Here is a 24,145-nt window from a genome sequence, read left to right as displayed (position 1 = left end):
ATATAAGTTTCAAATTGCCCTTTGCTGGAACAAGATCCTGTAGCTCATATTAATAATTTTGCCCTTCTCCACCAATTCTGAAAGTTTGTATCATCATCGTGGGAACATTCAGCCTATTTTAATGGTAAGTGGTGTTTTTCTTGTCATTTTGTAATGTATTTTACTGCACCCAAACAGTTTTAATTATTTAGAGAAATTAATGTACTGGCAGCACAACATCTTTTAGTTCAAAACTGTGCTTTTGCCTCGTCCAGGCACACACTTTATTTAGTTTTGGTGAACCACAGAACGTCAAGATGTAGTGGCAGAATAATTTGAAACTGTTTATTATAAATTTAATGATCTAAATAATTTAATAAGCAATTACACTGTTTAAAACTGTTTTACACTACAAGACTTTTTCTTGATTTCAGAGTTCCATTCGTAACTCCTTAATGCTTTCTATGTTGCAACAAATGCTGTTGGAGGATAAAGAAGAAACAGTGAGAGAAAGTGTTGTAAGAAGCTTAGCTCTGATTATATTGCTTATGGATGATAAAGATAAATATTTTCAGGTAACCATGGTTAGCTAGTTACTTCCACTGTTTTTACCATACATAACAACTGTAATAAAGGAAGCAGTTATATTTGTAATGTTTGTAAATATAGTTTAAAGATAAAATCAAGGAACTTGGAGGTGTTAATCATGATTTGCAATTACTAATTTTTCTAAACTTGTTGATTTTGTGTTGTCTATTTATAAATTGTACATCTCTAAGTGAAGCAAAATCGTAACTAAAATGTGACTTGTCCAGATAAATAAAATCTGTGCCACTATCTGTGTATCATAAATAATTTTTGTATACAGAGTTATACACAGGACATATGAAGAAAATAGCTATTTTGAAAAAAGTGACAGCTCCTCTTCTACTGCTCAGCTGCTGTTATTTACCAAATTCTTCAAAGAAATAATTTATCTAACTTAATACAGACCACTGACTTCCTTAAGTCTGTCATTAACATTTCAAAAAATATACTACTGCTAAGATACAATGTTGGGCTGTTTCGTAGTGTTCAGATATTGTGCTTGAATATAGAAAGGCAATTTCAATACCAAGAGGCTATGTCAATTTCATTTACATGATATGGCATGAATTCTGTTCAAGTGAAGGGCAAGTGATCAACAATAACAAGAATTACCATTAGCCCTTGCAGTTTTCCATGAGTTTCTTTAATGTTTCTGAATAAGACCTCATTCCTGAAAATGTTTCTGTGGTGAAAATGATGAGTGTGTAAAGTGTTTCAGTACCCACAAATATATCTGTAAAGTCAAGGAAGAATTTGTGGAGGTTAAAATCAGTTTCCTCATTATAAGTGTTAGGTGATTAGAATAGGTTTAAGTACCATGTGAGTTCTTTCAGCGGATAAGGAAACAAGGAATGAAGGAATATTACAGGGAGAGGTAAAGTCATTAGAAAGAAGTTGGACAACCACAAGAAATGAAAGTAGTCATGGCTGACTCAAAAGAATTAATCTTCTTACATTAAACAAGGTAACTTATCACAGAAACTGATGATTGAAATGTTTTTTGTTGATGATGCAGCTTTGTATATAAGATTGTCTGTGTATTTTTGACATAAGTTAACTACATGTTATATTCAGAATAAATTTACAAAAGTGTAACACAGGCGGATAGTGAGAGAAAATAAATTGGGTTAACATTATAAGAAAAATAAGAAAGTAGGTGAATGACTTAGAGATTGTGCTGTTCATGGAGTATACATAAAAATATAAAAGAAAAATAATATGAATGTAGCCAATGCTGTTTTGGCTGGCCACTTATTGATAAACTGTTCAGGAAAGAAGAGAATAAAAGCTTTTGAAATGTAGTGCAACAGAAGAATGCTGAGTATTAGATGGGTAGATTACATAGCTAACAAGGAAGTACTGATTAGGAATGGGGGGGAGAATAATTTTGTGGCATAATTGACTAAAAATGGGATTTGTTGATAGGACTCATTCTGAGACATCAAGGAATCATCAGTTTAGTTTTGGAGGGAAGTGTAAAAAGTGTAGGAGGAAACAGAGTTGGACACAGTAAACAGGTTCAAATAGACGTAGAATGTAGTAGTTATTCAGAGACGAAGAGGCTTGCACAGGATAGAGTAGTCTGGAGAGTTACATCAAAGCAGTCTTCAGACTGAAGACCACAACAACAACAATATAATGTAAATTTATTTACTGTTGGGGTTTTAAGCATAATATTAAATAAAATACCAACAGTAGCACATGTAATTTACAGACACACATTTAAGATCTTAATAAAATTGATTACATCATTCATAGCTATCAGGAAATCATTGAAGGTTCCATAATATGCCCTGCTGGGACATTCTGTAATAGTGTGGCAAATGGTTTGCCTTGGCTTCTGCACAATCACATAAGAAAAAGAGAGTCTGTGCTTCTGCCATGGCTGGTGCATGTTATGTTAATCGTTGTCCATATGCTGCACGATTTGTTGAAGACAGTGTGTTTCTTTCTTATACAGGACAAGTTCTGACAATGCGGAGGGCAACTCTCTGTCCAATCTGATTCATGTGACTGGGTTAAATTGAATTGAGGTGTATGCTGCAATTCTGTGGCTGTTTTTATGGATGGTTTTCCTCATAGAAGCCAATTTATATCTAGGAAAACTGCATCTTGGCGTATATATAGTTGTGAGTTGCCTTGTATGCATTTAAACTCATGGAGAAGAGCTGCTTTTCATTGAAGGCCAGAGAGTGGAATGTGGTGCAGTATGGGCAGGGATTGGCCTTGTGTACCACTGATATTTCTCATTATGTTGTTCAGCTGTGCATCAAGCATTGTGTGTGTGTGTGTGTGTGTGTGTGTGTGCACGCACACACACACACACACACACACACACACACACACACACGCTATTGAGCCATAAAGGAGCACCGTATTCTGTTGTACAGTAGACTAGTCAAAGTGCTGAAATGTACAGTTTCAGCAGCAGAGTCCCCCCACTCACCCACCAGCAACCACCACCACCACTACTTCTGTGGGATGTTGTTCCTAATGCACATCTTCAATGCTTCTTGTAAGGCAGTGGGTGATTCAATATGACTCCTAGATATTTTGGGTGTTGATTATGATGAAGTAGGGGCACTGTTTGTTCACCACTCTGTCACACAAATGAAAGTAAGCTGTTTGGTTTCAATTGTCACTTCTGAAAGTATGTTCCCATTATCACCAAATCAGATGTTAAGATGGCTTCCATCTTGAAAATTTTGTTGTCCTGCTGCCAGCACCCAGTCATTGTCATATCCTAACGTAAGAGCTCTAGTTTTAGGCATACTGTAGATGTACCAATTAAACAGCAGTGGAACAAAGACAGGTCCCTGAGGTAGTCCATCGTTTAGTATCTTTGAAGAGCTTATGCCGTTGCCCATTATGAACCAAAATGACCTGGTGGCAAGCATGCTGTTAAAAGTTGTACTGTTTTTCTGTATGGGATTATTTGAATGGGTTTGTAGAGAAGATGCTGTCTCCCGACTGTATTGTAAGTTGCTGAGAAATCTAAAAATTTAGTTGTTGATTTCAAATGTAAGTCATGTGTAAGTCATGAGTGACGTTATATGGTCTGTACAGCTCCTTTCTGGGCAGAATTTTCTCAAATGTTATAGCAGAATTGTCTTTTTGTAGATGACTATTTTTCGAGAATCTTGTATATTGACTCATTGATTGGTTTTCCTGCTTAAGGATAGTGATGGTGTTGGACTTTTCATCAGTTGGGGATTCTCTTTTTCATCATGATATCAGAAAAGCCCTCTGGTTGCTATCCAATCATCAGATCTCCTGGCACATGAATGCACGTGATAGGTGATACTGCAGCATCTAAAACTGGCCAGATGAGAATGTTGTACAAAACACATTGTGTAAATATAAAAGACATGGATACAACCAACAATAATCATTCAATAAGTTTTTATGCTTTGATTTGTTGTTGGCACTGAACCTGTTTTTCATATGCAAACGCAACTTTAATGTTAAAAATTAGTGCTGCAACAGTGTAGGGTCCAGCCCTATTTTCAAGAAATAAATAATACATCTGTACTTTGAGATGAAAGGTGAAAAATTTGTGAAGTCTTGCAATCCATAAACAGTGAAAAATTGAGATTTTAGTTATTACATTATGTTTACAAGTTGATAACATGGAAATGATATCATTAGAAATAATGAGACAGGTAAGTAGTAAAACACTTTGAGAATGATTCTATAGAAGTATGGTTATCATAGATTTCATTAAATATTTTTTGTTGTCTGTGGAATCTGCTGTTACTCAGCTGAGTGCACAAACAGTAAAAAAACTTTTTTCCAGTGTGAGGAGCTCTCAATGACTGCATTGGATGATCCAGCAGCAAGTGTGGTGGCTAGTACAACAAACATCTTGTTTCCAGTCCTGGCACAGTGGTCACTGGACATAGGACGACTACATACACATCTTCTCACCAGACTTCTCCAGTGGATTCACATCCAGGTGAAGGTAATAATTGAACATTATGAGCGTTAGGCATATCTTTTTCGTTCCCAAATAAACTGCAAAATGCTAAAATGTATTGACAAACAACTAAGACAGATATACATGAAGTCACCATGAAGTACAACAAAAGGAACCTCTGCTTATTCTCTGAGAGGGACATCTCCCTCCCTCCCTCTCCCTCCCTCCCCCTCCCTCCCTCCCTCTCCCTCCCTCCCTCTCCCTCCCTCCCTCCCTCCCTCCCTCCCCCCCTCCCTCCCACCATCTGAGAAAACAAGGGTTTCTCATGGATTTCTGTTGGCCCTGGGTTGTAAACAAGTAAACGGAGATTTCTCTTTTTCAAGAGAGAAAAAAGCAAAACTTATTTCCTTTACTTTTTTACCTTATCACCATTATCTGTCTTTTATTTCATTTTGATGTCCCCTCTTTTCTTCTGATTTATTTTATTTGTCAATTCATTGTTTTCTTCTTCTTCTTCTTCTTCTTCTTCTTCTTCTTCTTCTGTCTGTTCATTTTTTTATCCTAAAGTCACAAAGATGTCTTCGAAATGCAACTCTCCAGTTGTTAAAACTCATCTATCACCTATAAATCATGTTTAAGTCAATAAGAGCTTTGCGAAGTAGACTTTATTCTCTATCCCTACTTCCTTCTCTTTACTCTGCCTTCTTATGTCTCATCTGATCTAAGTGTTAGAGTAACTTTCCTTCCTTGCATCGTGTACACTTTTTTTAAATCTTACCTCGTGACTATTTCTCCTTACACATGCAAACCAACTTTTTAGTAACAGGACTTGACATACGATGTATATTTTTGTATTCACATTTGGTATACTGTAGCTCTTTTTTAACTCGCATAACAGTGTTTGGTTGGTGCCGTAATAGCTGTGTTATATTTGACAACTGTGCTGTTATTATTACCTTGGAAGTTCAGTGCTGGTTTACAACATAATTTCCTGATCACTGGTAATATTCCTGAGCTGTAGATCTTTAAGATGTAGTGGACATTCATCTACACGGAGTGTTCAATAAGTAATGCAACACATTATTTTTATTGGCCAGTTTTGGTTGAGGAAAATATGGAATTTGTCATGGGACATCATGGAATATTCCCACTTCAGCCCCTATAGTTTCATGAAGTCCCTGTAGGTGGTGGCACTACGTGTAGCATTCAAAATTGATTTTTTGAAGAAGATGCATTCCAAGTAGAGAGCTGTCATTGAGTTTCTTGTGGCAGAAATGAGTGTGTTGCAAATATTCATAAGTGCGTCACAATGTCTACAGAGACCTGGCAGTGAACAAAAGCACATGAGTCATTGGATGGGACGTCTGTCATCATTGGTACAAGGTTGCACAAACCTATCTAAATTCCTGCATGCTGGATGGCTGCACACAGCTGTAATTCCTGCAGTGTTAGAATATGCGGACACACTCATTCGAGGTGATCAATGCGTCACAATCCGACACCTTGTTACTCAACTCAATGTCTCTATTGGTAGTGCTGACTCACCTATCCACCAGTTGGATTGCTCAAAGGTTTGCACCCTTTGGGTCACTCGCCACCTAACAGAAGACTGTAAAGAGCAACAAAGGGCCATCTGTGTGCAATCGCTTGTGCGTTATGACAGTGATCGTGACCATATTTTGTCAAACATCGTTGCAGGCAATGAAGCAAGGGTTCATCACATTTAACAGGTAAGAAATTGCCAATACGTGGAGTGGCGCCACACCACCTCTCCTCTGAAGAAAAGGTTGAAAGCTGCATCCTCACTGGCTGCACCCACACTGGAGTCGGTCTTTGGGCACTCTGAAGTGGTTCTTCTATTTGATGTCCTTCCTCGTGGTGCAGTGATCAACTCTGAAGTGTATTGTGCTACCCTCAGGAAATTGGAGAGATGACTTCTGCGTTTTTGGTGCCACAAAAATTTAAATAAATTTCTCCTTCTCCATGACAATGCAAGGCCTCACAAAGGTCTGCACACCCGATAGGAGCTCACGAAACTTCATTGGACTATTCTTCCTCACCAGCCCTGCAGCCTGGACCTCATACCTTCAGACTTCCATTTGTTTGACCCAATGAAGGATGAACTCCGCAGGAAGCTGCACGTGTATGATGGGCAACTTATTGATGCAGCAAGACGTTGTCTCTGTCATTGATGGGTAGAGTGCTACCATGCGGGCACACGGTTCCTCCTAGTAAGGTGGCATAAGGCTGTTGCATTGAACAGAGATTATGTTCTAAAATAGGATATTGTAGTCAAAAGAGTGAATAATAATATGGTGTACTGGAATCCTGAATAAAACCAAACAGTTTTCAGGAAAAAAGTTGTGTTGCGTTATTTATTAAATGCCTCTTGTTGTTGTAATATACACACTGTTGAACTGATGCAAAATTTGTAGTGATCTTTGGGTGTAACAATTTTTATTTAAGGTGAATACCACATAAAAATAATTAATAACATACTCTTATCCAATGACTTTTTCCAAACACTAGAGTATTTGATCAACTCTGCAAGTGTCGAAACTACTGGCTTGGACTTGAAGTTGTAGGGGATGACAAAACTAAATAGTGTTTGCAGCATATGTATATACGTGACAGATAGCATTTGTTGCAATTTTTGTTTTTTTTTTCCATCAAGTTGTTTTTTTCCCCAGAAATGATCTGCTTCCTCTCGTAAATGTCAACAGTTACATGACTTACATGGAAGGACATGACTTTTTCTATAGATTTCAGCATTTCTGTGAAGTGGCAGTTATTCCTTTCTTATTTTATGCCGGTATGGAAGCACAATTTGTATCTACTTGTCAGCTTTGTATCCAGAGTGTGCATGCCAGATATCAAGATACTGTTGATAAATCCAACTATGCCATTGATATAATACTAGTAGGTTTTTTCAAGTGCTGAAAATTTGTAGCTAATCAGCTTGATCATATGCAAAACAGTTACTCTGTACTCCTGGATTTCCCCATTGTTAGACTTCTTTGCTTAAAATGCAGTGTTCTATTTGGCAGAGTGTTGTTATAGAACTCAGTGCCATCTTCATTGAAATTTTATTTTTAATCAATAATGTTGAACATCTCTCATGTCCAGTTTTCTCTTGTGACCTTTTGATACAAATGTTTATGCCTTTGCTGCTCAGCTGGTTGTACATAAGTGTGGTAAATCTTGAAATGATCACTAATGTAGTAAAGTCAGTATCATGCCTATTCAAAATATCCTGGAGGTGTTGAAGTCTGTAGGTATTCCTTGAAAATGGTATAAATCATTTCACCATGATATCCTCCAGTTGTCTGAAAAGCATGACAACTCTTGTTTCATTGTATTTCCTGGTATAATAATGGAACTGGGACAGTAAGTGCAGCAGCTGTGTGTCAGTTCTTTTTTTCTTATAGTGAGAGATTATTGTTCCACCTCTTTCATTTCTATGTCAAAAATAGCAGCTGAACCCGTAGACTGAAAGTAAACTAATGAAAATGCTGGATTAATTTTATGTTGCATTAATTTTATGCTAGTTGCAGCTTTCATGCTTGCAGTACTCAATTCAATTGTATCTTTCTGAGTATTTAAAATGAATTTATTTTTCAGGCATTTTATGTGATCAAAGCCAAATGCATAAAAACATAAATGTGACTGTGAGACAAAAATTCCTTTACCGTATTTGGGAATTATGGTCCTCTAACATTGTTGGTCAAAATATGCATCAGATTCTCTCAAAAGCATTGTTATTTTGTGCTGATATCTAGAAATGATGTTGGGTTGGCTAAAGCATGATCTGCCCCATGTATAGGGGGTGGGGCTAGTTAGCCTGCACATTTGCATTCTCTCTCTCTCTCTCTCTCTCTCTCTCTCTCTCTCTCTCTCTCTGGCATGCATTTTGGACGGGTGGAGATGACCTGTATAATATTTTACATTGAGAGACTCCCCCCCCCCCCCCCCCCCCCCCACACACACACACATACAAAATAATCTTTATCTTCCTCTATCTTGAGAACCAGCTCACCAATCAGTTTCACTAGGAAAGAACTGTTGAGATTTAAATATGTAATGTTGTGCAAGTAAACTTCATTCTCATACACATAATATGGCCAGAAGTTTCAAAGCAAACTCTCAAGACTAAGAGGAGAGACATAAATCTTTAGATTATTGACACATAATTCCCATTTTTAATTGTTATTCATCATTTGCAGTACCGGATGTTCCTGTGTCCAACAAACTAGGTGATTCTGTAATTTGCTTTTATTATGCTAAAGACATTCATTTGATTCACTCTAAAACCTTCCTAGATGCTAATGAAGTATTTCATTATATTTTAAGTTTGTTAAACAAATTATGTTTTGTTCACAGAGCCCACCAAATTCTCCAGGAACAGCAATGCAAAAGAACGCAGAACAACGCCTTCTGTCCCCTGTAATTGTTCTAAAGACTCTGGTGCCTTACATTGTGATGTCTGTAGTAGCAGTAAAACCAGTCTTAGAGACCTTAGATACTCAGGCTGCGAGCTCCATTCGTAAGTAGATTAATATTACTGTTCATACATCAGTTAACAGTATGAAATAAATTTAAATAAAGTATTTGTCATGTTGATAAATGTCTGTAAATATTAAGGATGTAATGTTATTAAAAGGATAGATTGCTACTCAGCCTGCAGTGGAGATGTTGAGTCATAGACATGCACAACAAAATGACTACTAAATAGATTAACTTTTGACCAGAAGGCCTTCTTCTGAAATAGACAACATACATGTGCACATTCCTGCAAATGCAGTTTACACACATATGACCATTGTCTCTGTCTGTCAAGGCCAGACTGCAAGCTACTGCATGTTATGGGAGAAGTAATCTGGGCAGTGGGAGTAAGGAAGAGCAGTGTATGGGTATGGACGGTAATGTGCTGTTTTTGGGAGTATAAAACAGGGACGAGGTGGGGAGAGGGTGGAGTGGGGGATCATAAAAGGAGAGAAGTAAAAAGTCTGTGGTGCACTTCTGGAATGGAAGGCTGTGTAGTGCTGGACTGGGAACAGGGAAGGGGATAGGTGGGTGATGGACAATGACTAACAAATATTGAGGCCAGAAATGCTATGGAACATAGAAAGGGCATGTTCCCACCTGCGCATTTCAGTAAAGCTGCTGTTGGTAAGAAGGATCCAGATGGCACAGGCTGTGAAGCTGTCATTAAATTGAAGAATGTTGTGTTAGGTGCTCCCTGCCGCCGTTGGATAAGCAGTTGCCAGCAGCAAGTCGTATACTCTTAGCTAACTTATTTGTTACATAGTTTAATTCTCAATTTCTTTGCGTGTTTTTGGTATTTGCATTGTTTAATTCATAAATTTTGGGCGTATTATAGTATTTGAGAGTTGTAGCATCGCGTTTTAGTACCTGAATAGTGTAAAATCGTGTAGTCTCCTTCCGCTGCCGAGCAGTGTGTCAGCAGTGTGCAAGTAGCAGCATTACTGCATTAACTAGACAATCTTGTATTTTAATAACCGTTTAAATTTTGTGTCAAATTGTTTGTGCTCTCTGTAGATTAGTTCAGACATTCTTTGAACAACAGTTTTTAGCATGGATAGGGACTGCAACTGCTGTGTTCGGATGCAGGCTGAGTTGGCATCCCTTCGCTCCCAGCTTCAGACAGTGTTGGCTTCGATCACACAGCTTGAGGCTGTTGCCAATGGGCATCACTGTGAGGGTCTGGATGGGGGTTTGTCGGGACCGCCACCATCGTCCCACGCATCCCCCCGATCGGACTACGACTGTGGCTGCCCGGGATACTGCCCACATTGAGGCTGATCCCTCACCTGTGGTAGAGTGGGAGGTCGTCTCGAGGTGTGGCAGGGGGCGAAAGACATTCCGGAGGGCTGAACGGAAGGTCTCTCCAGTTTGTCTGACGAACTGGTTTCAGGCTCTGTCTCAGGCTGATACTGATCTTCGGCCAGACATGGCTGCTTGTCCTGTTCCAGAGGTTGCCCCTCAGTCTGCAAGATCCAGGCGGTCGCAGAGGGTGGGCTTACTGGTAGTTGGGAGCTCCAACGTCAGGCACATAATGGGGCCCCTTAGGGATATGGCAGCAAGAGAGGGGAAGAAAACCAATGTGCACTCCGTGTGCATACCGGGGGGAATCATTCCACATGTGGAAAGGGTTCTTCCGGATGCCATGAAGGGTACAGGGTGCACCCATCTGCAGGTGGTCGCTCATGTCGGCACCAATAGTGTGTGCACTGTGGCTCGGAGGAAATCCTCTCTGGCTTCCGGCAGCTATCTGATTTGGGGAAGACTGCCAGTCTCGCTAGTGGGATGAAAGCAGAGCTCACCATCTGCAGCATCGTCGACAGGACTGACAGCGGACCTTTGATACAGAGCCGAGTGGAGGGTCTGAATCAGAGGCTGAGACGGTTCTGCAACCGTGTGGGCTGCAGATTTCTCGACTTGCGCCATAGGGTGGTGTGGTTTTGGGTTCTGCTGGATAGGTCAGGAGTCCACTACACACAGCAAGCGGCTACACGGGTAGCAGGGGTTGTGTGGTGTGGACTGGGCAGTTTTTTAGGTTAGATGGCCTTGGGCAAGTACAGAAAGGGCAGCAGCCTCAAAGGGTGCGGGGCAAAGTCAGGACATGCGGGGCTAAGCAGCAATCGGTATTGTAATTGTACACTGTCGAAGCTGCATTGGTAAAGTACCGGAACGTCAAACTCTGATAGAAAGCACCGAAGCTTGAAATCGTTATAGGTACAGAAAGCTGGCTGAAGCCAGAGATAAATTCTGCTGAAATTTTTACAAAGGCACAGACGGTGTTAAGAAGGATAGATTGCATGCAACCGGTGGTGGTGTGTTTGTCTCTGTTAGTTGTAGTTTATCCTGTAGTGAAGTAGAAGTGGATAGTTCACGTGAATTATTATGGGTGGAGGTTACACTCAACAACTGAGCTAGGTTAATAGTTGCTTCATTTTACCGACCTCCCGACTCAGCAGCATTAGTGGCAGAACAACTGAGAGAAAATTTGGAATACATTTCACATAAATTTCTCAGCATGTTATAGTCTTAGGTGGAGATTTCAATTTACCAGATATAGACTGGGACACTCAGATGTTTAGGACGGGTGGTAGGGACAGAGCATCGATTGACATTATACTGAGTGCACTATCTGAAAATTACCTCAAGCAATTAAACGGAGAACCGACTCATGGAGATAATATCTTGGACCTACTGATAACAAACAGACCCGAACTTTTCGACTCTGTAAGTGCAGGACAGGGAATCAGTGATCATAAGGCCGTTGCAGCATCCCTGAATATGGAAGTTAATAGGAATATAAAAAAAGGGAGGAAGGTTTATCTGTTTAGCAAGAGTAATAGAAGGCAGATTTCAGATTACCCAACAGATCAAAAAGAAAATTTCTGTTCTGACACTGACAATGTTGAGTGTTTATGGAAAAAGTTCAAGGCAAATCGTAAAATGTGTTTTAGACAGGTACGTGCCGAATAAAACTGTGAGGGACGGGAAAAACCCACCGTGGTTCAACAACAAAGTTAAGAAACTACTGCGAAAGCTAAGAGAGCTTCACTCCAAGTGTAAACGCAGCCAAAACCTCTCAGACAAACAGAAGCTAAACAATGTCAAAGTTAGCGTAAGGAGGGCTATGCGTGAAGCGTTCAGTGAATTCAAAAGTAAAATTCTATGTACCGACTTGACAGAAAATCCTAGGAAGTTCTGGTCTTACGTTAAATCAGTAAGTGGCTCAAAACAGCATATCCAGATACTCCGGGATGATGATGGCATTGAAACAGAGGATGACACGCGTAAAGCTGAAATACTAAACACCTTTTTCCAAAGCTGTTTCACAGAGGAAGACAGCACTGCAGTTCCTTCTCTAAATCCTCGAACAAACGAAAAAATGGCTGACATCGAAATAAGTGTCCAAGGAATAGAAAAGCAAATGTAATCACTCAACAGAGGAAAGTCCACTGGACCTGACGGGATACCAATTCGATTCTACACAGAGTACGCGAAAGAACTTGCCCCCCTTCTAACAGCCGTGTACCGCAAGTCTCTAGAGGAACATAAGGTTCCAAATGATTGGAAAAGAGCACAGGTAGTCCCAGTCTTCAAGAAGGGTTGTTGAGCAGATGCACAAAACTATAGACCTATATCTCTGACGTCGATCTGTTGTAGAATTTTAGAACATGTTTTTTGCTCGCGTATCATGTCATTTTTGGAAACCCAGAATCTACTCTGTAGGAATCAACATGGATTCCGGAAACAGCGATCATGTGAGACCCAACTCGCTTTATTTGTTCATGAGACCCAGAAAATATTAGATATAGGCTCCCAGGTAGATGCTGTTTTCCTTGACTTCCGGAAGGCGTTCGATACAGTTCCGAAATTGTCGCCTGATAAACAAAGTAAGAGCCTACGGAATATCAGACCAGCTGTGTGGCTGGATTGAAGAGTTTTTAGCAAACAGAACACAGCATGTTGTTATCAATGGAGAGACGACTACAGACATTAAAGTAACCTCTGGCGTGCCACAGGGGAGTGTTATGGGACCATTGCTTTTCACAATATATATGATGACGTAGTAGACAGTGTCGGAAGTTCCATGCGGCTTTTCGCGGATGATGCTGTAGTATACAGAGAAGTTGCAGCATTAGAAAATTGTAGCAAAATGCAGGAAGATCTGCAGCAGATAGGCACTTGGTGCAGGGAGTGGCAACTGACCCTTAACATAGACAAATGTAATGTATTGCGAATACATAGAAAGAAGGATCCTTTATTGTATGATTATATGATAGCGGAACAAACACTGGTAGCAGTTACTTCTGTGAAATATCTGGGAGTATGCGTGCGGAACGATTTGAAGCGGAATGATCATATAAAATTAATTGTTGGTAAGTTGGGTACCAGGTTGAGATTCAGTGGGAGAGTCCTTAGAAAATGTAGTCCATCAACAAAGGAGGTGGCTTACAAAACACTCGTTCGACTGATACTTGAGTATTGCTCATCAGTGTGGGATCCGTACCAGATCGGGTTGACGGAGGAGATAGAGAAGATCCAAAGAAGAGCGGCGCGTTTCGTCACAGGGTTATTTGGTAACTGTGATAGCGTTACGGAGATGTTTAGCAAACTCAAGTGGCAGACTCTGCAAGAGAGGCGCTCTGCATTGCGGTGTAGCTTGCTCGCCAGGTTTCGAGAGGGTGCGTTTCTGGATGAGGTATCGAATATATTGCTTCCCCCTACTTATACCTCCCGAGGAGATCATGAATGTAAAATTAGAGATTTTCGAGCGCGCACGGAGGCTTTCAGACAGTCGTTCTTCCCGCGAACCATACACGACTGGAACAGAAAAGAGAGGTAATGACAGTGGCACGTAAAGTGCCCTCCGCCACACACAGTTGGGTGGCTTGCGGAGTATAAATGTAGATGTAGATGTAGATGGATGATCCAGCTGTTCCTTGGTCCCAGTTTGTCGGTGGCCATTCATGCGGACAGACAGCTTGTTAGTTTTCATGCCGACATAGAACGAAACACAGGAGTTGCAACTTAACTTGTAGATCACGCCTAGGCATGACAACCAACAAGCTGTCTGCCCTCTGCCCAGATGAATGGCCACGGACAACCTGCGACCAAGAAATAGCTGCAGCACCCAGTTGCTGAGCACACTGCCCAACACAACACCAGTTGCTGAGCACACTGCCCAACACAATGTTCTTCATTTTAATGACTGCTTCACAGCCTGTGCCATCTGTATTCTCCCTACCAATACCAGCTTATCTGAACTGCACAGGTGGGAACTCTCTGTGCAATGTATCCTACATTCCCGTAACCCTCATGGACTCAACCGTTGATAATAGTCTTCCACCCACCTATCCCCTTCTCTGTCCCCAGTCTAGAATTTCACAGCCTTCTATTCCACACACCCACCCACATTCTTTTTAGTTCTCTTCTTTTCCACTTCCCCCCCCCCCCCTCCCTTTCTCCACATTGTCCCTGTATGCTCCTACAAAGCACCTCACTGTCCTCACCCATGCCATGCTTTTCCCTCCCCCTACCCCACCCCAGCCTCCTCCTTACCATCGCCACCACCCAGATGCAGATTGGTTCTCCCTCCTGGCCAAAAGCTAACATGTTTAGTAGTCTTTTTCTTGTGCCTGTTTGTGGCTCAATGTCTCCGCCGTGTGGTGAGTAGCACTCTACCCTTTCATAATGTTGTCATTATTTCATTCTGGATTTTCCATTGTGTGAAAAATGTAATACTGTTGTTTAGTTTTTTTGATTCGCCTTTTTTTCTTTTGCAGGGTCTCGTTCATTTAGGGCTGGGCATGCTTTAACCAACCCAACAACATTTCTAGATAGCAAGCATGAAATACCAATGATTTTGGGAGCATTTGATGCATATGTTGACCAAGAATGGTATGAAGAATGGCCAGAACTAGAATGGATCTTTGCACAGATGTGAGTTGTAATTAATCAGACATTGTTTAATATAATTTTCTGTGGGTAGTTGTTTATTAATTTTGATTGTACTTTGTGTGACAGTGTACTTTCTCTTTTTGTAGGATACCAGAAGTTTTAGATATTGTCCAAGGTATGGAAACCATGAGGGATGATATTGTCGTTGGCTTTGTGAAGTTATTTAGAGATTTATGCAATGGATTTGGCAGTTCTATTATAAGACAGAAGGTCTGTGTAATGCGTATATAACATACTTTATTTTTCAGAAAATTCATATGAATTTGTTTGAAGATGTAGGTAAAAAATGAATGCCTTGAATATATTCTTTTTTAAAAGATTCTAATGGCATCTGCTACCTTTTGGTTTGTTATTTGGCTTTAAGTAATACTGAATACATAAATAAGTTGGCAAACAGATACTGCTGTAGGATGGATTCACACTAACAAATTAGATTACAGATACTAACAAGGGAAACTCCCCTCAGATTTGGTGGTAAGAGGGCTCGATGGAGAGCCCGTCAAAACCTGAACAGACATCAAGCATGGAAACTGGAAGAAGCAAAATAGAAACTGAATGATCCAAGAACAAGAACTGCAATATAGAGCAAGCCTCCTCATCTCACAGATTTAAGTGTTTGTATGAATGTGAATGTGGTCATTCCCAAGGAAATGATGAAAACATGATAGCTTGTCACATAAGCCGCAACAAATCAACACAATAGTTTCACAATCACGTGGTTTCTCTGTGCTCTGTCAAAACATGTGTTTTTGAAGTTGCATTCCATTTTGGAAGCTTTGACTCTTGAATTCCTTTGTTGTAACATAGTTCACACCTGTTTATTTGTTGTTTTCTTTTTTTGAGAGAGATCTATGCGGTATCTCACCTGCTCTCAATATGCACTACATTTACATGCGACAGTAACGTCATCTTACCACATGACTCATATTCTGTAACCAGTGTATAGTATGACAACTGCCAAGATTACAGAAAGAGAACAAATATTTCAATGACCAGATGGACAATTCATAATGCTGTGAAAAAATAAAATGAAAGTAAATGGTGCAAGAGAGTTTTGAACATGGCTTGCCCGCTTCACAGCCAAACACTGTCACCACTTAACTACAATGACGTTTCTGTTTCAGGCTGCTCTTCATTTCACCTCTTGTCCTTGGACTGTTCACAGTTTCTACTTTGCTTTTTTTTTTCTCTTCCTGTTTTCATACTTGAGCTGTGTTCAGTTTTTTGACGGGCTACCCACTGGTTCATCTTACCATTAAATCCGATTGCAGTGTGATGGAGAGTTTCTCTTGTAAGGGAGTAAATATTACCAGGAAGCATATTAATTCTGCTGAGAGAGAAATTATTTTTTTAAGCCTGATGTGATGATATGTCACACCATATGGCTTAAACAGATAGTGAAATTATTGTATGTTCTATAAAATTGGCTGTGGCTATATGATGATACCAGAACTTAATAATACTTATAAGAATTTTGAAACAGGTCAACACACACACACACACACACACACACACACACACACACACACACACACACACACACTGTGTGTGGGGGGGGGGGGGGGCGCACTGTCTCTGGGCACTACGCCCTGACTATCCTTTCCATATTATTGTTGTTATTCCATACTGGACTTCCTGTGTCTGATTTTTTGTTTAGATAGAAACAGCATACAGGTGGCTGAAGTCTCTGTAAACTTCAATCACATCCTTTTACCAACATACAGTCCCATTAATGACTTTCTTTTATCAAATTACAGATGTATAGAAAGCTTTAGTCAAGATTTTATTTTGTTGTAGTTTTATTTGGTTCTGTTAAGTCACATTCTGTACAAAATATGTACTGTAATGTAGGACGAGTCAAAGAATACATCTCTGCCTGTTAATTTTTTTGTCACGCTTTTCAAGTACAGAAGTCCCATTAACTGTGTTGTTCATCATACTACATTTTTGCCCCTACTTTCTCCATTCGCCTTATAGTGTCCTCCTACAACTTTTCTTGAATCGTATTTCTCCTTTGTTAGGTCTCAGGAGTTTGGAAGACATGAAGGCTGCTTATACATTAATAATGCAGACTCTTCTGTTGGTGATGAATAACATGATTTTTTTAAATGACATGTTTGCCATTGACTGTATTATTTATTACAATTTCCACAACTGCAGTTTCAACCTTTGGTCATTATTAAAGTGGTATAGTGTTAAGACAACTGTTGTCAACATTAATAAAGTGGTTCAAATTGATGTGAGCCTCTGTCGATTATGTCAACATTTGTCATATAATCATTGGTATTCATGCATTGTGCACTGATGTGATGAAAGGTTGAAATTGCACTTGTGAAAATTGGAATGAATAAGACAATCAGTGGCAAACATGTCAGTTAAAAAACTCAGCAGGACTGTAATCTCAAAACAAATACAATTGTGTAGTGATTTTGATGTGGAAATTGACATTTGTCATGAAAAGAGACCTGAAAAAATGATTGTTCCAGACATGCAGCATTTATTTTTTGTAACTTTCAAGAAAATTTGTTAATTTGAATTAATTTAAATTAATGTTTATAATTGCATTATTTTAGGTTAAACCATGCTTCATTGAACGTGTACAGAATATAGAAGTATCATTAACCGATATTAGGAATGGGAATATGTATCCACCATTAGCAATTGTACCTGTTTATATTGTTGGAGTATTAGCTCCTTTGAAGGTAAGTTACTCTGCAACTCCTTTTGTAATGAATGCTATGCAGTATTATATTGTTTTAACTGCATTATTAGCTATTGTGTAGAAATTATCATCAAATGCCATTGAGAATTTCATAGTTTCAGATAAGCTGAGTTCTCTCTCATCACTGTTGAATGATCTACAATCTCATTCTGTTAAAAATGTTCAGGATGAAGATCTGGCAAAAGTGCTGCAGCGGTTTGTATGTGCCCTGCCAACATGTGGAGCTCCCTTAACATGTCTGGAAATGAGTGTGCATCTGCTATGCGTGGGTGTCGGTGGAGATGGGGGTCACTGCCGTGATGATGTTCTGGGAGCACTATGGGAGGCAGTTGTACACCCTAGAGCTGCAGTAAGACGTGCAGCTGCTGCACTGTTTGCAGTAACTGTGCCAGCCATTGGCGAGAAGCTGGTGGCTGCACGTGTTGTGCCAGCCCTTGTGACGCTGGGAAATGACCAAGATTTGTAAGTCAGTGGAGTGACAGTGCTTCACAATTCTGTACAAAAGTTTTGCTAATTTATTGTAAAATATTGCCACCACAATTTTATAGTGTGAGATAGTGATGTAGGGCTTGTAAATCTTATACATTGTGATTGAAAGGCCTTTTCTACCACTTTGTTGATTTGATATTTGCCTTCATCATGAGCATTCACATAATAAAACAGTATGTAAAGTGCCTCTAGAGTAATCCACTGATCTCACAAAGCGTATGTGTGAACTGTATCACAGTTACTGAATATTCGGTGATGGATACCACAAGGTAATTTTAAAAATGTGTGTTCAACTTTCTGCTTTAAATTTTGTTAACAGAGCTTACTGAAGATGAAGACTGAATTAATTATTTCAAGTCTTAAACATGGAAAAACTTCATAAACAGATAACAAGATCTACTCACCACATAATAGACACACTGAACCACACACAGGCACGATGGAAAAAAAAGCTAAATGTTTAAGCTTTCAGACAGAGTCCTTTTTCTGAAGTAGAAAACAGGTCGACAGAAGCGTCCGATCCCACGCGTCGGCTTTCACCCGTGACGTAAGGGTGTTGTCGTGTGTGACGTCATGACGGCGCGGAGTTTGGTTTGAGTGTGGCTGTCTCCAGTTCTGTTTTATCTTATTTTATTTACTTTTCTAATCTGTTCGTTCTATCTCATGAGATTTTTTTTTTTTTTAATTTAAAAACGCTTATTACTTATTTTAATTATCTGTTTCCTCCGATTTCTGTTTTAGTTTATTATATTTATCTTTCTGATCTGTTCGTTCTATCCCGTGAGATTTTTTTTTTAAAAAAGACAAAAAACACTAATCAGCTACTGAAGCATCTTTATCTTCTATGGGTTGCTGGGGTTACGACCCCTGGGGAGGTGGGTGGGTATTCATGCATGGCTGTCTTCACTTACACGTTGTAGCTACGCAAGGCGTCTAAATTTGTTTATATTTAGTTTGCCCCCCCACCCAAAACACCCCATTTCCCGCACTTGTCCCGTTAGTGTCATTAGGCTTCTTGTGGAAAGTGTGTGTGTTTGTTTTTGTTTCCGCCATATTTGTGTCGTCATGGGTCAAAGCAGACGGGCGGGATCGGACGCTTCCGTATTTCCTAGAAAACACATACACATTCACACAAGTATAACACACACACACACACACACACACACACACACACACACACACACACACACAGGGTCACTGTCTCTTGAGCACTGGGGCTTGAGTGTAAGCAGCAATTTGCTATGTTGGGTTGTGGGGGTGAGGAGACAGCATGGGGCAGGGAGGAGGGGGGGGGGGGGTGAGGAGGTGCTGTTTTGCCTGTGGCAGTGAGGAATGTAGGATAGGGCCGCTAGGTACAGTCTCGGGATGCTGTGCTTGGGAAAGGTGGTGAAGTGGGGAGGAGAATGAGGGGAAGGAGAGGAGGAGGAAAGACTGGTAGGTGCATTCCCAGTATAGAAGGCATGAATAGTGCTGGAGTGGGAACAGGGGAAGGGGATAGATAGGTGGAGGACAGGGACCACCGAAGGTTGAGATAAGGGAATACATAAATGAGGGGTATGTTGTAGGGAGAGTTCCCAATTGTGCATTTCAGAAAAAGCTGGTGTTGGTGGAGGTTGTGAACCAATTACTGAAGTGAAGTGTATCATGTTGGACATGTTCAGCAACTGGCTGGTCCAGCTATCTCTTGGCCACAGTTTGGCGATGGTCATTCATCTAGACAGCCAGCTTGTTAGTCTTCATGCCCGTGGAGAAAGACACCATATCTGCCGTTTAGTTGGTAGATCACTTGGATGCTTTCGCAGGTGGCTCTGCCTGTGATAGATTAGAAGATGCCTGTGACAGGACTGGTGCAGATGGTAATGTGAGGATGTATGCAACAGGTCTTGCATCTAGACCTCTTGAGGGATATGGGTCTTGAGGCAATGGGGTGGGAGCAACGATGAAGTAGGCATGGACAAGAATATTGCATAGATTTGGTGGGTGGTGGAATACTGCTGTGGAAGGGGTGAGGAGGATTTTCCTTATTTCGGGGCACAATGCAAGTTAATCAAAACTTTGGTGGAGAATGTGATTCCCTTGCTCTGGTCCTGGATGCTACTGTCAGGAGAGGAGTATGCCTTTCTACCCAGACAGTGGTTGTGTGGGAGGTGTTAAGTGACTGGAGAGACAAGGCATGGGAGATCTGTTTGGGGACACAATAGGGAGGATAATCTTGGTCTGTGAAGGCCTCTGTGAGACCCTTTGCATATTTGGAGATGGACTGCTCATCACTATGGATGCAGCAACCATAGATGGCTAAGCTGTGTGGGAGTGAGTTCTTGATGCGGAATAGGAAGTGGTATCATCAATGGTACAGAAGTAGCATTCTTGAGGTGGAGCTCATCATCAATGAAGGTGGCTTATTGGGTTGAGGATTACCAGGTGAAGCAAATGGGACAGAAGCTATGGATGTTCTGGGGGAATGTGGATATTGTGCATCTCTCCAGTCACTTCCTCCCTCCAACATACCCATTTTCCAGCCATAAAGGAGCACTCCTCCTGTGACTCAGTACCCACCAGTCCTTTGCATGGCTCATATCCCTGCAATAGACCTAGATGCAAGACCTGTCTCATACATCCTCCAACTACCACCTACTCCAGTTCTGCCGCAGACATCTAACCCAGTGGTTGGCAAGTTGTGGCTTGCGAGCCACATGCTGCTCTTTGATCCCTTGAGTGTGGCTCTTCCACAAAATAGACAGTGCAAATGAACCTTCATGGTCCATAGACAGCAGTTGGTTTTCAAGCTGAGCGAGTCTATTTTCAAAAAGTGGCATTAAACAGAGGTGTAGATGACTGCTTGTGACAGTATCTTCAAAAGTGTGAGTGGGTTGGAGTGGGAGGAGGGACGGATTGTGCTTGGAAATAGGCCATGTGAGAAGATTTTTAGTGTGGCAAAATTGACAGAAAATGAAGTAGTTGGGGTATCTATTCCATTGCAATGTGTGAAACAGTTCCTCATGATGTGTGGGGAAATGCGTTCAGTTTGGTGAAAGAAGAAAAAATTTATGTTTTAATGAAGTTACTAGCAAACAGTTTGAAAGAAATTTAATATTAATTCTCAGTCGGAAATACTTGAAACAGGTGATCTAAACGACAAAGAAATATAAGCTTGTGCAGTTACATATAGTAATTTTCCTAGATATGACTGGATTTCTTATTTCAATTTTTACATACTTAGATGATTTGTCATTATCTTTAGGCAAGTGCTCTGAAACAAAGATAGAGTTTGCTGTTCTTTCCTTATATTCATGCGAACTATCACTTTCAAACATGAGTTCACTGTTCTTTTGTTATATTCATGCGATCTATCACTTTCAAGCATAAAGTTTTCAAGAGTAAACTGAGAAGTTGTCTTATTTCTGAGAACCTGATGTACCCAGAGGAGATGCAAAATTATTGTTCATCTTACTTTTTGGTAGTCCAGTCATTGTCATGACCTAATTCCTATCAATAAAGAATACTGTTTTTGTGTACTATAATATGTTTTGTTCAGCTCGTCTCAGTTTTAACTAAGACTTACAACTATAAATACAGTTTATTAAGTTAATTTTAGGGAGCGTTGTGGAATGAAAGACGATGTAGTGTTGATTATTAAAAAGCTATGTTGAGATGGTTTGGACATAGAGACAGTATGAAGGAAAGGAGAGAGATGAAACAAGTATATAAGACGAGTGTTGATGGGACAGTTCAAAGGGGTTGACCTGAGCCAATGTACTGTATTCATAGTGTGGATGTTTTTAGCAAAGGCCAGCTCATAAAAGCCTTAATTAAGTAAAAAATTATCTAACTACCCAAATAGTTTAGTTAAAAAAAAATTGGCGTGGAAAGATATTTCAGTCTTTGGGCTGTTGATAGTTGGGTTTTTTGCCAAACGAGTTTGCCCACCATTGTTCTACCCCATCAAAGACAGGGCCACGTGTGAGAGCAGACATGTGATCTACCAACTAATCTGCAACCAATGTGCCACTTTCTATGTGGCATCACATCTAATGTCCTGTCTGTCCACATGAGTGGTCACTGCCAAACTGTGGCCAACTGGTGGCTTGACCACCCATTTACTGAAAATGCTTCCCAACACAGTGTGCTTCACTTCAGTGACTGCTTCAGAACTTGCACCATCTGGAGTCTTCCTATCAACTCTAACTTTTCTGAACTGTTTGGGCGGGACCTGTTCCTGAACATATGCTTCTATCCTTCCTTCTGATAACCTCTGGGCCTCACCTTTCATTATCTTGTGTCATCCACCGACCTATCCCCTTTTCTACTTCCACTCCAGCACTACACATTCTTCTATCCCCCCCTGCCGTTCCCCCTCCAGGAAAGCCTCACCACATCCCTGCAGCTCTCACAGACATGTTTGTGAGTGAGATGATGAAGTAGGGTACGAAAACAAGTAAATTTTTCTTCGGCAGTATTCAGTATTTAAACAAAAAGAAAGTGAAAGGGATTATTAAGAAAAGTATAATGTGTGACTCAACATTCTTTGTTTAACTTTTCATTAGCTAGATGTTCAGCTGCCAGTGTAGTACTGAGATGTACTGTTCCAAAATGAGATGTGCATTGTACTTGTAATGCTTGTAACACATTGTTATTTTATGGTAGAGAGGGACTGTTGTTGAAAATTAAACATGGAGACATATTTGCTTCTTGCATACATTTAAAACTGCTTACAGTTAATTGGTTTACCATGCCACAGTGTCACTATGATGTGCTGCAAACCACATTGAGACTCTTCTTTGAAGAAATACTTGGTCTCCTTAAAAATGTCAGCAGATTCTTCCTTGTAATGTGTTTCTTTCTATGTCTTGTTCAGTCACACCATAGTATAAAATTTTTTTGTGGATTATAACATATTCATGAAAATTCATTTCCTCTTTATAGAAACTGACATCTATAAATTTATTTTTAGGGGAGTCAGGACTGCTACTATTCCGGCTTGTGGAAAAGTTATAACCAGTATAGCAATTAAGGAGGTAAGTCCGTACTATAAGCAGTAATAAAAGTGCATTATGTTCTTAAAAGCAGAAGTCCCTTCCATAGTCCTTTAGAGAAAACTGGCCAAGCAGTCAGCACCACATGCTATCACATTTATATGTAATTCAGATGTATGTTGCCAGATGATAAATGTGTTAAAAAAAAAAAAAAAAAAACACATTTCAATTGAGCATAATGTCTTTGGTTTATTGCAGAAATATTTGTGGGTACTGTAGAAATTCGATTTACATTAATAAATTTGTTAAAATAGACCATAACCTGTTTGTACCTCTGAGTACTTAAGTGTTCACCTGAGTGTAACCATTACTTAATGCTCAGCATTATTTGCAGGATCCCATATAACCAAAGCAAACAAGACTTTCCATTGAATTTTCAGGTAGGTTGGGAGAGAACAACATGGGAATTTCTGGGTGTGTTAAAAATGCTAATAAATGTGAATACACAGTAAGCAAAATAAAACTGTCACCAAAGCTCACCTACAAATAAAACCTACAGAAAGTGAATACAGTAAAAATATCACCATTTGGAGAAAACCTGAGACAATGTTAAAGATGATATATTCTTTTTTTTGGGGGGGGGGGGGGGCACAGAGAAGTGTGAATGTATTAATAAATTATCAATTCAATTTTGTTTGTTACTACACCAGTCCAAAGGGAATATAAATGAAAATTGGAAAACAATTTTCAAGTATAGAAATAAGAGCATAACTAAAAAAAAAAAGAAGAAGAAGAAGAAGAAGAAAAATGCATCAAAACCCCACACATGCTAGAAGAACTTTTCGCTAGAGTTGTGGGTGAAGAGAGAGAATTTGATGACTAATGGACACATGTTTGCATATTTTTCAAGAGTTAAAATCATGTGTACTGACGTCATAAAGTTGTTTCTTGCTGCCCTAAGCACTATAGTCCCCTTATTGA

The 24,145-nt window shown here is 40.0% G+C and overlaps 1 protein-coding gene across 1 annotated transcript in view; it reads left to right on the top strand.

Annotated features, from left to right (window-relative positions):
* LOC126175543 (RAB11-binding protein RELCH homolog) overlaps window positions 1-24,145 on the top strand; it is a 110,748-nt gene that overhangs the window by 46,545 nt on the left and 40,058 nt on the right. The window contains exons 9-16 of the mRNA XM_049922385.1: window positions 414-554; window positions 4,364-4,528; window positions 8,864-9,026; window positions 14,806-14,962; window positions 15,067-15,190; window positions 17,554-17,682; window positions 17,869-18,164; window positions 23,143-23,206. Of these exons, the coding sequence (XP_049778342.1) occupies window positions 414-554; window positions 4,364-4,528; window positions 8,864-9,026; window positions 14,806-14,962; window positions 15,067-15,190; window positions 17,554-17,682; window positions 17,869-18,164; window positions 23,143-23,206 (1,239 nt within the window). The remainder of the gene's footprint in view (window positions 1-413; window positions 555-4,363; window positions 4,529-8,863; window positions 9,027-14,805; window positions 14,963-15,066; window positions 15,191-17,553; window positions 17,683-17,868; window positions 18,165-23,142; window positions 23,207-24,145) is intronic.

This window comes from Schistocerca cancellata, chromosome 3, assembly GCF_023864275.1.
Source record: "Schistocerca cancellata isolate TAMUIC-IGC-003103 chromosome 3, iqSchCanc2.1, whole genome shotgun sequence".
In the NCBI taxonomy this organism is placed as follows: domain Eukaryota; kingdom Metazoa; phylum Arthropoda; class Insecta; order Orthoptera; family Acrididae; genus Schistocerca; species Schistocerca cancellata.
The sequence above is the reverse complement of the archived record's forward strand: the minus strand, read 5'-3'. Positions and strand labels throughout refer to the sequence as shown.